We start from the raw sequence: 18,775 nt of genomic DNA, 5'->3' as shown, positions 1-18,775 counted from the left end.
TATGGGTCCCACATGCAGTTGTAGAATGTGCATGCTTAATACTTGTGACATAAATATCACCTCTGTTTGCAGATAAGTGAGGCATGGTAATTTGTTCAAGTATGTGTATCAAAGGCTCTGGCAAAAACAAATTCTCTGTTTTCACAAGAAGCCTCTAAAAAAATCATCTGAATTTCCTTCCTAAGCTGTTCTGTATTGTCCCTGTCAGCTGAAGGTTAGCTCACTGTAACTAAGAGATTCTCACATATGCCTTATGCTAAGCAAGCAGATTATGCAAACAATATAAAATTGATAAGTTTGGTAAGGTAAACACACTGTATTTATACAGCGTATTTAAACATGCCTTCTATATTGAGAGAGGGAAATCATGTCCACATTGAAGTTGTTGCAAGAGCTTCTCTGAGGCCAGTACTGATTGTCAATTTTAATATGTCATAGTCAGATTCTTGTGCATGTAGAATACTTAGTGAAGAACAATTCTGGTATTCTAGAACATATTTTTTGAGATAAAAGTAACAATCTAAAGTTTAAAGCGAGGGATTTCTAGTCAGCAGTGAAGATTGTAATACTATAGAGCTACAGTACAGAATTACAAAACTACAAGACTATTTTATAATCTGTCTACGTTTAAATTATTTACATGCTGGTCACTCTCTTGAGTTGTATATCTGCCCATGCCTAATGCATATGTTTGTTTTTTTAACAGGTAGAGAGAATTGTTGACAAGAGGAAAAACAAGAAAGGAAAAACAGAGTATTTGGTGCGATGGAAAGGATACGACAGCGAAGATGACACTTGGGAGCCAGAACAGCACCTTGTCAATTGTGAGGAATATATACATGAATTTAACAGACGCCACAATGAAAAGCAGAAAGAAAGCACATTAACCAGGACAAACAGGACCTCTCCAAATAATGCCAGAAAACAAATTTCTAGATCTACCAATAGTTCTTTTTCAAAGACATCTTCTAAATCTTTAGTTATGCCTAAAGAGCACGAATCGAAAAACAGTCAACTTTTCCCTGCCACACAGAAGTTCCGGAAAAACAATTCACCATCGCTTTCTGGACGTAAAAATATGGACCTTGCAAAATCAGGCATTAAAATCCTAGTGCCCAAAAGTCCAATTAAGAGCCGGACAACAGTTGATGGCTTCCAGAATGAAAGCCCAGATAAAATGGACCATATAGAGCAGGATCAAGATGATTCAGTAGCACCAGAAGTAGCAGCAGAAAAACCTGTGGGAGCTTTGTTAGGACCTGGTGCAGAGCGTGCTAGGATGGGGAGCCGACCGAGGATACATCCATTAGTGCCACAATTGCCAGTGCCAGTAACAGCCACAATTGCATCAGCATTAACAATAAATGGGAAAGGTAGGTGTACGAGTCGTCATTTTGGTGGTAATTTTTCATTTGACTGGGTTTTTTTTGCTGTTTAGATGCAGACAAATTATCCACTCTGTTTCAGCCATGCTAAATCAAGTCTGGAGAACTTTATTTTACATAACTATATGACTACAAAGCCATTTCGAATTTTACCAGCTTTTGGTTTCTTTGCAGAGATTCATTGGTGTTTGTGTTTACAGAATCACCATAAGATACATCTGTGTTTGCCTTGACACTGTGTGGTACACATATTTAGTGTACCATTTCCAGATATTACATCATTACTTTAAGTTTATTTAAATAGGTCAACTTTGATATTAATGTTAGAAACATTATTTATTGGAAGAGATGAATGGTGTGAGCAGGGGTTCTTCATAACAATTTATGTATCTATTTTGTTATGAATATTGCCTAGAGAAAAGAACAGTGAGAGAGACGTTGCTTAAAAAGCAAAGTTCCTAAGCTCTGTTTCTGTGAAAATTTGAGCCAGTTATGGAAATACCTATGCCTTCTGCCTGGATTGAAATTTGTTTTAATTATATTTTATCAATATTTTGTTGTTTATACCTCATTTAATATTGAGCACTCGTTTAGGTGTGATGTCTGTCTTGCTAAATATCTCAGTAGATCACAGTTAATTCAATTTGTACTGTAAAATTTGTGACACCAAAATAACCCAAACTGCTCTTCTGGGAGGGAGCTGTTTGTCCCACATCCAGCTGGGACCCTTTTTTAAGATTTCTTGGTCCTTATTGTTGTGCCCCAAACCTTTGTTCTTCCTGGACAGACTCAGTTGTGTGCTAGCAAGTGTTCTCATAAGTGTGCTTTTGAGGCTAAGTTTCCAAGTTCAAATCTTCAAGTAAAGACTGCGCCCTCAAATAAAATGTGGCAGGTCAAATGTGCAGGCAGGTGTGCTATTGATGACAGCTTGCTGGAAAAATTGTCTGGAATTTTTCAAGGAGTGGGCCTGCCAAAAAGCCCACTTAGGGACACTGTATAGTGAACAAATGTGCTAAAGACTTTGGGAGAGTTTGTGTTGGGTACCTCACTGTTGCTTGCATTGAGATTTTCCGAAAGAACAGCTGCAGCCGGGGTGGTTGAGAAACGGTGGACAAGGGAGGAATGTGTTCCTGGAGCTTCAGTGTCAGGTCATGGACCAAGCTGCTGCAGATGAACTAGGTAACCATGGCAATGCACACACGGATGCCAGGAATATCTCTTGCTTTGCATGGGCTAAAGAAGGAATGCAAATCTCAGAGGATGTAAACAAAGCTGAAGGGGAAGATGGAAGAGATGCCAGGATGAGAGCTCTCTGAATAGGTGAGGTAGAGGAGTGTGTTTTCACATGGGATGGTTTTATGATAATTAATAGGTGTTTTGGAGTTTGGGGAGTTCCTAGTGAAGTGATTGATAAGTTCTGCCTTTAGCGTCCCGTTTTTTTGCCTCACGGCATCCAGGAAAAATACCTGGGACATGAAGGACCTTTTTGGGTAGATCAGATTAAATCGTTCCCACCAGCCTCTCGCTTTGGTAGTAGTGGTATGGCCATCAAATGGAAGCAGAAATGCATGCAGAGGAAAGGGATTGATGCAGAAGGTGTTAGGTGAGATATATCCGTTTCACTGCGGTGTGAAAATTTCCTCAACTGCCACCACCTCCTTCAACTCTTCCTAGCATTTGTCTGGGCAACTAACAAGGAAAGCTATTGACTGGCTCTAAGGATGATGGCAATACAAGAGTTTTCTCACACTTACGTGTTCACGAGATCCTAAGGTGTAGATCAAAAAGGGAGAGCCAAGGAGATAGTCACAATACGTGGTGGATGAAACATACACAATATGTTCCACCTTCTGTCTGCTGCTGGAGGCATATCAGTGCATTAACTGAGGCTTTCCCTGTCTGCCCTGATACACCACTGCCAATCCCCAAGCTGAGCTGTGCAATCTGCTGGGAAATCGATGCTAAATATCCGTATTTATTCGGGCTTTATTTTTTCCACTTTTGGGGGTAACTGTCCACTATTTGTGATTGTAAAACTTGGAAAAAAAAGTTGCAAAAGAAAAATACTTTGCACTTACATCTAGCATCAGTCTCTCTTCCTGACTTTTCAGGATTTCTTTGACCCATCTTCCTCATGGAAGCCCAGGCTCCAACTCAGCCATTATGCATGGCCTGAGTGGATTTATTTAGAGAGAAGCAAACAGAAACTGCCCTGTCTTCTAGAGCTCTCCTGGCCTTGGAGCTTCTTGAGCTGACACATTTGCTGTCTTTTCACTGCTTGAAGATGCAGTCTTGTCCTTGCTGTTTTTAACTTCACACTGCAACTCATTAGAAGTGTAGTAAATAGGTGCTTCCCTCCCCTGTATGGAGCTGCTGCAGCTTATGATCTGTTTTGCTCCTTACTCAGGACATTCCTTCAGTCGTAAATGGATACATCATCATTTTCAGCACGACCTCAGGAATCGTATATCATGAGAGGTATTCATTACACAGAAATGCATCTTCATATGCACCAGATCTGACATATTAATAATACAGATGATAGATCTGGCATTTGGAGCACTCTTTCCAAACTTCTCACCTCCTCTGCATATACCTTGTGTTATTTTAAGAATTCCTACTACCACTTGGAGGATGCTGTCAGGAAGACAAAAGCATGTTTTGAAAAATAACTTCTTACTTGAGCTGGTTTAGGATTTTTTTAGCAAGATGTTTTTCTTGGTGAACTGAATTAATCAAAACAGAGATCATTGGTCATAAAGCATAATTTTGAAAGATTCTAGAAAAATATATATTACACTTCAAATAAATTTTAGACAACTTATAAAATTAAAACTGAATTACAATTTTTAAACTAATACCAGAAAAATAATTCCAAGTTTTAGTGTGAAAACAGTGTTCCTAATTTTGAGTATACTGCTGACTGCTTTGAATAGTGTGACTCAGGTTGACCTTTAAGTCCTAGCTCAGGATGGTGAAACTCCTCACTGTTTAGTCTGTTGTTTGTTTTCCTGAGCCTTGTTTTTACTTTATTGTTTGTTTAATTTATAAGAGAAGTGCGCACCAAAAATCCCAGAAACCATATGAAAATGCCATGACAGCAATGAGGAGGACGTATTAGTGTTATTGTAGCACTTAACCCTGCTTTTCCTGTGACGAGCTTCAGTGGTACAGTTCATTTTCCAAAATCTTATAGTCTCAGAAAAGGCAATCAGCAAGTGTTCATATTTTATGAACAATGTTGAATGTTCATATTTTAAAGGCTTGGCCTTGAAAGCTGAGTCAATGGGGTAATATATATACAAGGCTAAGAATTAGGGTGATGGAAGAAGTGAGGACAGATCACTGAATTGAACATGGCTGTGCTTCTGGTGTTTTGAAATATGTGGTGATCGTCAGCTGTTACTAGAAGTTAATACAAGCAATCCTGAAGTGGATGAACAAAATGGAAAGGCAGCAAAGAAATGAAATGTTGTGGTAAAGATGTTAGTGGTACCTACAAGTAAGGCATGTTACTCAAAACTAGGCAAGACAAAAAGTGGCTTTGTGTCTAACAACAGGTTCTGATACTTTAAACGTTTCTGAAAGTTTCCTTCATCAAAGTGGTATGGAAAAGTAGCTTTGAAATCTTATTGCAAATGGTTTCAGCATAGTATGGTCATAATAACCAGGGAAGTTCTATTTAATAGAGTGTACAAGAAGAGAAGCTGTAAAGGGAATCTGATCTGTCAGTCACAGGGCTGGAGAGTTGTCTTGAAATTTAGAAAGGACCATAAGCCAGGGGAATACCATTTCTTGGCAAATTTTCTAGTATTTTTTTCTGGGTAACCCTATAGTTGCTACAGTTTTTATTCAGCTAGCAATGTCCAGCATGTGGATGTAATTGAGAATAAATGCCACAAGAAGGGAAATTTTGCGCAGAAAGGCATGCAGGGCTCAAAGTCTTAAACAAGGAAGAAAAGCACATCTAGCTGCATATGTTGTCAAAATTAGAATAAGGCAGGCTGGTGCTGACGTATGGGAAGAGAAAAAATACAAGAAGTGCAGTGAATTACATCACTTGTTAGTCAGAAAGGCACCACCGGTGTGCATGGTGGCATTCGCATCTCCTATTAGTTCAGATAAACAACTTGCAGGAGCAGCAGTCTGACAGTATGAAGATGCTTACAGTGTAGCACTCTACAAGGAACAGGGGTGCCTACTGATTTTTTAGTTGGAGAATGGTGCTGTTTTTAATCTCAAAACAATTGTACTGTCAGCAAAAGCAAAGCAGGCATTAAAAAAAAAAAAAAAAAAACAAGAAGACTGAAGTTTTGTTTGTTACCTGTTCTCTCCTTTCCTGAAAGCAGTTATGGGATTAAAACCCACAGATTTGGAAAAGATAAAAATCCACTCGGACACCAAAGGAAAATAATGTCTGTTTGGTTAAGTGTCCGATAGCTTTAGTTTCAAAAGGAATCAAGCAAGCGTGGAAGGGATTGTGGAGGCCACTGGAACTGAGGAGAAACATCTCCATGCAATACAAAACCCAGCTGAAAGGAGTTCAACTCCTCCCTGCTCATTAGGTTGAGGGAAGCTCACACACTTCCCTCCCAAATTCTCCCGGTTACTTTTTCAACACTGCCTGGGTGTGCTTGGATGTTGAATTCTGCATGAGGAGTGGTCCGCTGTTGCCAGCATAACTGGCCAAGCTTAAGAGTCCCATGGGAAGAGCACAGCAGCTGACAGAGCTGTGGACCACAGAGTTGTTCAGATGGACCACAAGCCATGCATATAAACCCTCTGAGAAAGCAGAATTAAGAGAAGGGTTGAAGAAGTTCATTGCTGTGAATTTAGAGTACAACAAAAGGAAAGTTAGGATGATGTGTTGCAGGGGTTTTTTTTATTTCTTTTTAGCATCCTGAAAGGACAGAAGCAGCTCTGAGCCCTCCTTTTGTTAGCTGGGAAATTGTTTTGGTTAAATAGTAAAATGTGATTAAAAAAAAAAAAAGCCCTAAGAGAAGAACTCCCTTTTTCAGTGTGTTTTGTACATTGCACTTGGATGGTGGCTTGATCACTGCTTTCCAGAGTGATCTGGAAAGCAACCAAATATTTCATTAGTGCAAACAAAAGCCTATGAAATTTTATTCAAAAAATTTAAAGTCCTTTGCAAAGCCCTCTTAACTTCTAAAATTACTGGTTAAACTTCTTTTTTCAAATGCAGATGTGCGTAATTTTCTATATTTGGTTGTGTATCCATTTAGCAAATCACTAAAGAGTAAAGCATTTTTCATTTAATCAAGTTTAAAGACACCTTTGGGTTGTTTTTTATTTCTATAGAAATTGACTTTTTGTTTTGATTTTATTTCTTAAGAATTCACATTATTATGTCTTATATACCATATTGCAACATTTTAACCTAACATCAAATTTTCCTTCTGTCTTGCAAAGTCATGTTCCTTCAGCTTCTTTACTCTTAATTAAAAGTAATCCGAATTGTTGCCAAATGCTTCTTTATCTGTATTTTCTGGCCTAGTATAAATGCAAAAGTTTTAAGCAATATGGTAGAGTGCAGGGTATATGCCATGTGGAACATTGATCTGTTGCTGTTCTTGTTTTTTGTCTACCCTCTGCCCTATTGCTTCTGCAGTTTATAATACACATTATTGTTACTTTACATGGAGCTCCAGGGTTGAGAACTTGCCGTGAAAATCTCTTATCTTTAGAACCATATTGGTTTATGTCAACAGATAATCATTGTAATAGTAATCAGAATCTAAGTGCAGATCATTTGCTTTCATTTTAAGGCTTTATTCCTGAGAAACATAAGGCATAAGTGACTGATTTCTTTCCTGTTCTGCCTTCTGCCATTTTCCAGTACTCAAAATGGAGATGTCTCAGTTGGATGCTACATTGTTGTAGACTTTCAGTGCTGCTGAGCTAGTGTAAAATGTAGTTACTTTGAAAAGAGTGATCCCTTTCCTTTCCCCAGTTCCAGGTATGGGAGATGTATTTATATATATGATTAATCATATATATATGGCCTAACCAACTGCTCCTTTAAGGGCAGGCTTATTTTTATCAGCCTTCTGGAAATGACAGTGAGGTAGAGGATATGTCCTGGGTAAGGGAGACAGACACTTTTTTCCTTTTTTAATTCTGTCCCTGATAAACCTTTAAAGGAAACTGTGAATCAAACATATTTTTTAAAAACAAAGGAAAGGGTAAGAAATTTCCTAATAAATTCTCAGATTGAACACAAAAACCTCGGCCTAAGTTGCTAGTAAAACTCCTGTGTTGTTTTCACTGGAATTTGTATTACTGCTGTAGCCCACATAAAGTTCATAGTTGTGCAGTTCCTCTGATGGCACATCAGTTTACATGAGCTGAGGATCTGGAGTCTCAGTCTCTCTTGACTGACTGCTCAGATGATGGAGTCAGCCATTGCATTCTCCTACAGCACATCTGCCAACATGAGACAAAAGTAAATTCTGAGGACAGGTTTGTCACACCTGCTGTGCCAAAGCTTAGGAAAGATGAAACACAATGAAGCAGAGCCTCCATTTACAAGGCAGCCTTTCAACCTACTTTGCATACATTTGCACAGAGAAAGTGTGTCGAATATCAGACTGAATGACAGAAAAAAAATGTTGAGCTAGATACAATTCTGAAAATGTTGGATTAAAAAATCTGGAACTTCAGAGCAGCTTTTGAAATGTGAAGTGCAGTCAGAAACACTGATGCCTTTTGCAGTTGTCCCTGGTAGTTACTAGCCACTTTTTTGGTCCCTTGCTCTTTCAGTTTTTGAAAAAGTTTAATCTTCTATCTCTGTTAAAGCTGTGAAATGAATGGAACACATGTTTGCTAAGGCAACTGCCATTATGAATCTATGTTCTATTGAAAAGAAGATTAATCTTAATAGTTCGATGCAAAAACTCACTTTAAAAACTCGACTAAAACAACCATGATGTGGTTTGTGGAAGATTTACGTAGATCCCATTGTCTACGTAAAATAAAGTCAACAAACATCCTCACAGGGAAACTGCTACAGGTGGGATAAAATATCATGTAATTAAGACAAAACTGTGAAATAATTTGTTTACAGCAGTGCTTGTGAAAGAAAGAAAATAGATTTAAGAAGATGCAAAACTGTGATTCAAAACCAATTTCTTTTTAAGGCTAGCTGTTGGGATAACAGCTGGATACAGTCTTGAATGTTACAGATGTTAATAAAAATACCTTTTATTTTTATGTAAACATATTATTATATTGCCTTGGAATAACTACTTCCTACCCAGCCAGAGAAATTTCAGTACTCAAGGTGATGTAATGATGATCTGGAGCTGTGAGTTACTGATAATAACACAATGAAGTACTGTTATTTAAAAGATAACAAATACAGAAGCTGTATGTTTGTAATACTTTATGCATTTTGTTTTCCAAACATAAACGTCTACATTATCTTCTCTACATACTATATATGTTGTAAACTATTTTAAGAACACACTCTGAAATTCATTAGGCCACAAAATATCAAATGGTTAATCCTTCTTAATAACTGTTTTCTTCTTTAGTGACTCTTTGCTTAATTTTGCAATCTTAGAATGCATAAAAAAGTTTTTGTCTTTAGTAAGTAATTTAAAATGCTTTAGAATTTATTATGTTTTAGTCACCTTTAAGAAACAAAGGCAAATCATTAACATTGGCACTTTGAACTATAATATTCTACGTTTAGATGCATCTCAGAAGTCTTAAAATTTAATGTGGAAGAAAAGGAAAGACAGCATCGTACTACTGTATTAGGAGTTCTTTAAAGATCTTATTGAAACATGGATAAAGAAATACAGACTGTCATCTATTTTCTTTGAAAATATTCCTTGAAAGGGGCAACTAAAGAAAGTAAGAAGTTGTGCTTCAAAGACTGCTCTGAAACTGGCTGGAAAGAAGGAAAGAAGAACAGGCTTAGTGGTTCATTGTAGTTGTATCACAAGGTTGACAGTGGGATCTGTGCCTATTTATATATTTTAAAAAGTGTTGCAGTGAGCAGCAAAGGTACAAAACTTGCAGAGAAACACTTTATTACCTATTACTTTTCTACTTAAGGTACAAGAAGACAGAAATTTCAGAGGGACATACCTAAAGCAGGAGGCTAAATGAAGTGATGAAACAGCAGGAAGATAACTTGAGATGATAATTTTTCTTGTTGGCTCCTAAACAGAATTTTTAATCTGGGATGCAGATAGGAATGCCTGAATACTACTAAGAGCAACTCCAAGAAGACTTGGCCTAGTACTGGACTAAAGACACTCTCAAGGTTTCTCTTGTCACACACATTTGTTGTTATTCTTCAGTCACATCTGGTGTGTAATCATTCTGGAGATAACACATTGGCTAGCACAATGTCTTCCATGCCTTAGCACTGCTGTCCTTTGGATTTCAGCTTGAATTCCTGTGTTGTTTGAAAGATGGGCTAGAATGAGAGGGAACAGAGTAAGTGGCTGACAAGGTCCCTATGAGAGATGTCCCAATGTGCTTCCAGTGCATACACAGTTGGGGAATCTAGGCCAAGCCATTGATGAAAGCTGGCACTATGGGATCAAAGAGGATAGTAAGTCATTTGTTTAAAAATCCTGTATCTAAAGGGAATACAGTAAATATTTTGGTGAAGAAACAAATTATAGACATGATGGAATGATGACTGATGTAGCTGGAAATTTCTGTTTTGGAACTGAATGAATAACACAAGGGGACATCTAGAGAATTCAAAAGAGAAAGATTTAGTTAGAGCTTTAATTGTGGCTTCCATTTAGTCCTGAGAAGTCTTTTCTGAAACATGTTTGAGTCCAAGAGAGGGATGTAATGGCCATTAAAAAAATAGGCATTTATGAGAATAATAGGAGTATACTGTATTTATTGGCCTGGTATAGTTTTACAAAGAATGTAAGGTCTTTTTCCTCAGAAGTAAGGAAGTGTTTTGTGACATATTTGAAAATTGTTAATTCAGTCATTTTTATGTTTTTCTACACTGTTAGCCAATATTATTTATGGAATTATTCTCTTAACTATTATTCCTAGAATTAGCTTTCTGCTGTGCAGATGTTCAGAGATTGTAATAATTATCCTGTTAGGGCATCAGGATAGGCACTGGAAAAGCAGCAAGAAGGTAGAGCTCTGCTCTGGTTCCTGCTGATGTCTTCATGTGAAGCACCCTTCCTTTACAAAACTTGCTTATATAAATGTATAAAACAGTAATTTTAGGAAAAGAAATGCTTCAAAGTTCAGATGCTTTAGGTGTAAAGAACACTGGTTTGGTATAGTCAGCTCAAAACCCCATCCAGTGTAAACAGAATGATTGTGTTGTATTCTCCCCTCGTCCATTGGATTTCAAATTCAGTGGGCACTTTTGAGAAATGCAGGAATGAGTTGAAAGCAACAGCAAATGCAAAGCTTATTTTACCAGACATAAAACTTTATTGACAGAGCTAATTTAAAAACAGTTTTCAGCAAACAGAAAGAATATCCTGCCATGGCTTCTCTCAAAGTTGGTAAGTGTGTGAAGATATATTTGTGGCAGTGCAGGGTAACACGCTTTCACCAAGGAATTAAAAGATAGTGGGTTTTTTCTTATATTAGTACAAGCAGGCAAACACAATATGGTCATAATGGATGTTTCAAACAACTTATTACGTGGTTTGTGATTTCCTGTTTCAATTTCTGATTAGAAAGGACAACAGATTATTTTGCATTCTTTAGAGAATCATCTGTTTTTACCTCCTGTGCATGGACAGGCAATTAGCTTGGAAACTTGTTTTAAATATTTAAAAGTTTATACAAAATGCAAGTTACTTATTTCCTATTATTGAAAGCCAGTGGGACATTTTGTTTTCTTGTTTCTTTTCACATTGGTAGTGCTTTTTGTTGCATTAGCTTCATTGAGTCCTGTATAGTCAGTCAAGTTTGGGAGGGGTTTTTACAAATGATCTTTCTGAGCACAGACAGTGGAGCAGTAGAAAAAATGTTTTTAAATAGGTGAGAAGGAGAGAAAAAATAAATCTAAACATTTCTCATTCCACATCCTTGGAAGAAGTGAAAAGTTTTCCATTAAAAAATTGTTTAAAGTAAACAGATTAGAAGTCTTACCATTAATATGTGTAATATTAATATGTATTGTGTAATAACTCTATAGTAAGAGAATGGGTTTTCTCAAATGGTCATATAGTACAAGATAGCAATGATAGGAAGTGGAGGGCTTGCCCAAACCGTAGGTCAGGAGCCAGTACCTCTTCTGAAAGAAATACACTGAAAATAGGGTTTTCTGAACTTATTTTCTGCTCTGAAGAATCAGAGGAAATGTTTATTTAAAGGATTATCTTTCTCTTTCTGGAATGCTAGAGTCCACAGCTCTTTAGATGCTCTGAAGAAAAGGCAGAAAGTAGTAAGTGTATTATGTTTATCAGCTTTGAAAGCAGTGGGTGAAATTATTCAGGTATGGGTACCTTTAAGACTACCTTTATTAAGAAATAAATGTTGTGGGGTTTTTTATTCTTCAGATTGGTGGGTTTTGGTACCTGCTATTTTTCGTGACCTCGTGGAAAAGTGCTGATGCTTTGTATTCAGATTTTTTTTGCATTTCCAAATATAGATGTGACTAGCTAACATCAAAGACTGAACACTAAGTCTTCTGATAAAGTAATACAAGCCAAAACAATTAGCATTGCCCACTGATCCTAATTTTTCAGATTCCTGTGAAGTTTTGAGGAAGAAAATGGGCTTGTAACAATATGTTAAGATATTTTGCTCTTTCTTTTTTCTAGTATAAAGTTTTACTCTGGCACAGTGGTCATCTTCAAGGAATCATTGTTCCTCTCTTATATCTTTTAATAGCTAAGGATTTCCTGCTGCTATTTTGTTGGCATAGTCCAGTTTGAAATGTCATTTTGTCATTAAATAAGGTATATTAATAGAGTAGTGATTGGTGCATGACATGTTAAGGAGTAGTCCAGTCTCTATTAAATGTTTTAGGCATGTCAATAATACACAGTTTTATAAAACAGTAATAAACTCCAGTGTCTTTTCAGTTAAAGTATAATATGAAGAAATTATCACCACACTATTGTGTATTATAAATTAGAAACCTTATAGGCTGCTGTAGTATAAATAGGACAAATACATATGTTCAGGTTAAAAAGGGTGGGAATAATAAATAACATTTATTTCAGGATAAACCTGTATAAAAGTCAGTGGGTCTGTAGTTGACCTGAAATTAACATCTCTATACTTCTCCTTTTGTAATTTTGTCTATTGTTTTAGTACTTAGCCAGTGTCAGCATTTGCTATACTATGACTTTCTAACAACTCAGTCAAATTCAGTGATCACATTTTCAAACGTTTCAAATGTTTTATGTGCTAGGGGTTTTAAAATATACTTAGGTTATCCTGTCTTTCTCCTACAACTACTACATATACTCTTTGGACAGACCTCATACTCTTTGGAGACTAAAACAAAAAAATTCAGTATTCTGAGGCTATTCTAGATTCTCCTGCAGAGAAGTGACTTGGGCAGCACTGTGTCAGGTCAGGGAAGGCCCTTGAGGAGGCTGTTGAAACCTTTGGGAAACTGGAATACTCCAGCATCCCTGGCAATTCTCAGCAGTTCAGGAGGGTTTCTGTTGGTTGCAGGATGATATGAGCTGCTTTGTGATCTTTGTGTGCTTTCAAAGACCTTGTTTATAGGTCAGTAAATTCCTTGGTATGTGTCCAGTTTTCACAGATACTCTTGTAATTCTGCTCTAATTGTATTGTAACTTCATTTATGAATAAAATGTTTTTGTAGAGGGTGAAGTTAGGCAGGCAAATTGGTTTATATTATTTAAGTTTCTTTGTATTTAGATTTTTCAGAAATTGCTGTGAAATTCTAGTACTGCTCTGCCAGTGTTTGTTGTACCTCAGATCAATCTCATTTACATCTCTTAGATACTGTGAAATTACTGTTTTGAACAAATCAACAAATTAAATGCAGTTCTGCTTTGTAATATCTCTGCTACTGATAACCTTGGCTGCACTGGTCACAATATTGTAGTTTGGGATCCTGCTGAACACACTGAAGGTAAACATTGAGACAAGTGTTTTAAATTTTAGGAGAGAATACTTCAGTTTGCTCAGAACTTGGTTGGGAGGGATTCTGTGTGAAGCTAACATGGAGGATAAAGGAGACAGCAAGTGCTGGGAGGTTTTCAAGAACACTCTCCTGGAAGCACAAAAGCCATTCATGCCCTTTAAAGGTGAGGGAAGTAGGGAGAGACCTCCTTGGTTTAACTGCGAGCTTTTGAGTCTGCTCAAAGCCAGGAGAAGTGCACCATAGATGGAAAAGCAGACGGACACCCAGTGAGAACTACAAGAATGTTGCCAGGGTGTGCAGAGATGCAGTTTGACAAGCAAAAGCTCAGCTCAAATTGAAATTGGCCAGAGATGTGAAAAACTACAAGAAAATGTTCTTTAGGTAAGAAAACAACAAGCAGAAACAGAAGGAAAGTACTGGCCCACTGTTAAACAGGAGAAGTGAACAGTCACCAACAGTGCTGGAAAGGCAGAGAGGTTCTCAACACTTTCTTCACCACCGTCTTTACCTGCACTGCTGGGTCCCTGGCCTTGGGAACAAAAATCCAGGTGGATGCAAACGCAGACCATCCATCAGGGAAGGTAGATTTGGTGTGTGACCTGTCACAGGAATTAGACCCATACACACTGATGGGCCCTGTCACTGTCCACCAGAGGTGTTAGGAGGCTGCTGACATCATCACAAGGCCACTCTCCATAATTTTAGAGAAGTTGTGGAGATTAAGGATGTCCCAGGAGGCTGATGTCACCCCCATCTAAAAGAAAGTCTAGAGGAGAATCCAGGAAATTATAGGCCCGTCAGTCTAACTTCAGTCCCTGGGAAAGTGATGGAATGAGTCCTGCTGGGAGCCATCACAGCTCAGATGAAACGTCATTTGGAAGAGCTGGCACAGATTCACCAAAGGCAAATCTTGCTTGACAAAGGTGACCACCTTCTGTGACAAAGTAACCTGCTCGGTGGATGCGGGGGGAGGGGGGAGTGGTGACATTGTATACCTGGATCTCTCCAGGGTTTCCAAGACCGTTTCCTAGAGCCTCCTCCTAAAAAAACTAATATGTGACAGTCTGGCCTGGTATCCCTTGGAAGGAAAATATAATCCAGGAATGTGTCATAGGCTGGGATCTACCCAGCTGAGGGGCAGCTCTGTGGAAAGGGACCTGGGAGTCCTGGTAGACAAACAGCTCAATCTGAGTGAGCAGTGTGCTGCTGCTGCTGCAGCAAAGAAAGCCAGCGGGATTCTGTGCTGCATCAACAAGGGCATCACCAGCAGAGATGGAGAAGTCATTGTTCCTCTCTAACTGGCACTTCTCAGGCTGCACCTGGAATACTGTGTTGGGTTTTGGTCCCCACAATGCAAAAAGGTGTGCACAGGCTGGGGAGGGTCCAGAGAAGAGCATCAAAGATGATCAAAGTCCTGGGAAGGCTGACATGTGAGGGAAGGCTGAGAGAGAAATGGATTTGTTTAGCCTTGATAAATGAAGCCTCAGAGAAGACCTTATCACCATGTCCCAGTATTTGTAGGGTGGCTACAAAAAAGGTGGAGACTCCCTTTTAACGAGTCATATAGAAAAGATGAGGGTTGCAAGTTGTTCCTGGGGAGATGGGTCACAAGAGGAAAAGTTTCACAATGTGAATAATCAGATACTGGAATAATCTCCCCAGGGAAGTGGTGTATTCCCCAGCATTGGACACTTTCAAGAATCAGCTGGACAGGGTGCTAGGTCTTCTTCTCTTGACCATGCTTTTGCAAGAAAAGTTGGGCTAGAACATCTCTGAGGTCCCTTCCAAGCTGGTGTTCTGTGACTCTCTGGTGCTGTTTGTTTCAGTGATGAAGTTTCTGATACTTAGGCATTTAGTTGATTTGTTTAAAACTAATTTGTGTATTTTAAAATGTGGTGTAGGAAGCTGAAGATTTATGAAGAAAAATATGCAACTGAAATTTTATTGACAGAGTATCTACATTCATGGAAAAAATATCTAAAGTTAGGATAAAGCCCATTAGAGGAACGGATGAAAATGGGATTGTACTCTAGTCTTCATGGAAGGTGTAATGCCCTGCTTCACTTCTGAATTTTTATAACCACAGTAAATTGCAATACCCCAATTAGCACAGGGATCCCAACTAGTTTTTATTCTCATTGGGGATCAAATAAAAGACTAAAGCAAAAAAGTGACTACCTCGATTTCAGTATTTCTCAGTTATAGTAGATGAGGGGGGAAATGCTTTTTGTTACTGTCTTTTTCAGTTACAGTACTGGAAAGAACAGCAGCATCATTCTAGTTCCCTGAAGGAATTATTTTCTCATTCATTATATTTTTATATATGTTATATAATTTGTTGTAACCATTCATGCTCCAACTATATGTTTTTTCACACACAAACAGTAACCAGATTTATCTCTGAAAACACAGGAAATCTCTGGCCCAGCAAGTGGGTTTTTCTACTAACTTAAGGGCAGGAGGCCCAGATCCCCAGGTCTTCACTTTCTTTTTCTCTTGGTATCTCATGAGATTCACATTCAGAATTTGGTTTAGGTTTGTTGGGGTTATTTTTAGGAAAAAGTTAAGAAGTGCAGACAGGTTTGAATAGCCCTTACAGGTTCGTTTGCTAGATTTTCACTAGTGTTGAGCTGCTAGTTGGCTGCATTTCCATGGGATTAGTTGTGGGAGAGCCAGACCATGGAGGGAAGTTGTAGCTTGGAAGCTTCATAGGAGCTATTGGAGCTCAATCATCACCTCAGCTGTTGTCTCTTTCCCAAAAGGGGACAGAGAACACAAAATCAGACCAGCTGAAATAGTCTTGGAATTAGTCTTCACTATGAAGAACCATAGAAGAAAAACTGTAGAAGTATCAAAAATTTAATTTTCAGTGTTCCTTTTCAACCTCCAGTGATATTCCGGTACTTGCTAAGTCCCTTCAGTATTCTGGATATAGCAGAGGGGGAAAGTAATGTTGCAGGCTAATCTTCACAAGGGCACTTGAGTTGGGCAAAATCATCCAAATGATAATGGCCCAAACTCTTAAAAATAATAATAAATAAAACCTAGCTTTTATTCTCTTACCTGTGTTCAGGAACAACAAAGTAAATTGAGAGTAAGTAATTGGTAAGAAATGGAATGTTCACAATGAAATTAGTTTAGATTTACCTACTCAATTTACCCTTACAAATATACTAAGAGAAAGAGGGTGACAAAATTTCTTCATAATACTACTACAATTTTGTAAATGTTATCATTCTTTATCATGAGAACTTTGGGTCCAAGCTAGCTTGTGATGCAGTAAATTTGAGAAAATACGCTTTTTTTTTTCCCTTATCATTTTTAACTCCATATAGTAGTTCATCCCAACAGTCAGGTCATAGGCTGAGGTGTTCCCAGGGATCCATTCTTGGTATCTTCTGCCCTTTCCCAAAGAGATGGGACAAAGTGCAATCCAATTCCTCAAGTCCTTCCCTTCCTCTGCTTTGCCAATGGAAGAAATGAAAGGTATAGGGGACAGGAGGGGGAACGACCTCGTTTCACGGAGGGTGCAAGCTGATGATCTCAGGTAGGCGCACAGGGGAGGTGTTGAAAAGGAACTGGAAACACTGTCAGGAAAAGGAAGGGACCTTAAAAGTTTAATGTGATTTCAATGACTGCTGTATTTGAACCACCAAGTATATAACTTGCAAATTCCTTGAGTTGGTATTATTATTCTTCCAATGTGCTCTTATTTAGAAAGAAAACCAGTAAATTGTTACATTATTAGAAAATATTAGGACTGTGCACATTCTTCATGCAGAAAATCCTAAAATTACTTTAGTTTGTGGGAGTCCCTTATATTTTAATTATGCGTTGTATGAGGCCGTAATAAGAGGATGACTCACTTTTGGTGTACTGCACTGTACCATTGTGTGTCCGATTAATCTCAGTACATCAATACACTTGGGTATGTATGACTTTCCTGTTAAAAGGAAAACATGTAGTGTTTATCAGGGATGGCACACAGTGGTCTCTTTGAGTTGAGGTGTAGAGTAGGAAGGGTCAGGAGAGAGGGGAATATTTGATAATACTTGACTTTCTTCTAAATTGCATTTTGTCTGCATGAAGTGATAACATTTTCTTTAACATGATATCCTTCTACAAGTCTTTGTGGTTGTTGCTTAGGTTTTGCAATGAATGGAGATTAAAGGTCATGATTCAGCGGGAATTACATAAAAACTTCATATGAAAGCTATCAGCAATGTCACGCAGATTCCTACAATACAGTGATTGCATGGCAATATTACTAACACTTTCTGACAAGATTTCTTGCCTTTTGTTCTCCTTTGTATAAATACAGAAAATCACGTTAGGCACTTCTGAGTAAACATAGGTCATGGGGCTTGTCTGTCAAATGTGCTCGTCAACACAGAGGCTGCAATTTGTAGTATTTTTTTCCTCCACTTGGAATGCTTTTTTTTATATAGCATTCCAAGTCAAAAGACACTGAGGTCATCTAGTCTGCACTCCAGTGCATTACAAGTCATTACATTTCATCACTTGCTGCTGTATCCTGAGTAAGCTTCAGTTAGCCTAGAGTATCATCAGACTCTGGAGACTAAATTTTTGTTTGTCACTTAATGATGAATAGCAGGGAGTTGATTAGAAAAAATATGTTCAGATGAAAATACTTGTTTTGTGTGTCATGTTCTGCATAACATCTTGAGAGGATGCCATCTGCTTCTGAATAAATAAATAAACTGGATTCCTATTAAAAGAGCTTGCTTGCAAAAAAGCAGCTTATGTTTCAGTCATGTACACATAGCCCAGCTTTGGTAATGTGCCCTCCAAACACTTTCTTCTGGCAACCTCTGCTCTTCCCACCAAGACCCGTGCAGATTGTTACGCCTCCCTGAATGCCTGAGTGTGCTGACAGTGAAAAACTGTGTAGGATGGTTATTAAAACTTCAACTGAGGTCATCCTAAAAAAGGGCTTGCCTTTGCCATTTGTAATTTCTTCCTTTAGCCTCCATCTCAGCTGAGGATGAGAGTACAAGTGGACTTCTCTGACACCTTGGTAGACCTGTGCTGCTAAAACTCTGGACTTTCTCTTGTATGTGAAAGCTCACTTGGCATAAGGGGCTTGATGAATACAAGAGAAGAGTGAGGGTTGTTTGGTTTTTTTTAAATTGCTGTTTCCGATTTTAACAAAAAAGGATTTGGGTTGTTTTGTTTTGTTGTGATCTTTTTGTGATTTTTGTTGCAATTGTCTATAGACTAGCATATCACCAGAGAGACTTTTTAATTTTAAATGTGTCAGGCTGAGCTGTAG

At 38.1% G+C, this 18,775-nt stretch overlaps 1 protein-coding gene across 2 annotated transcripts in view; it reads left to right on the top strand.

Moving 5' to 3' along the window:
* CDYL (chromodomain Y like) overlaps window positions 1–18,775 on the top strand; it is a 102,750-nt gene that overhangs the window by 44,701 nt on the left and 39,274 nt on the right. For both annotated transcript variants that reach the window (XM_062491951.1, XM_062491864.1), the window contains exon 2: window positions 707–1,373. In XM_062491951.1, the coding sequence (XP_062347935.1) occupies window positions 707–1,373 (667 nt within the window). The remainder of the gene's footprint in view (window positions 1–706; window positions 1,374–18,775) is intronic.

Source organism: Cinclus cinclus, chromosome 1 (assembly GCF_963662255.1).
Source record: "Cinclus cinclus chromosome 1, bCinCin1.1, whole genome shotgun sequence".
In the NCBI taxonomy this organism is placed as follows: domain Eukaryota; kingdom Metazoa; phylum Chordata; class Aves; order Passeriformes; family Cinclidae; genus Cinclus; species Cinclus cinclus.
The sequence above is the reverse complement of the archived record's forward strand: the minus strand, read 5'-3'. Positions and strand labels throughout refer to the sequence as shown.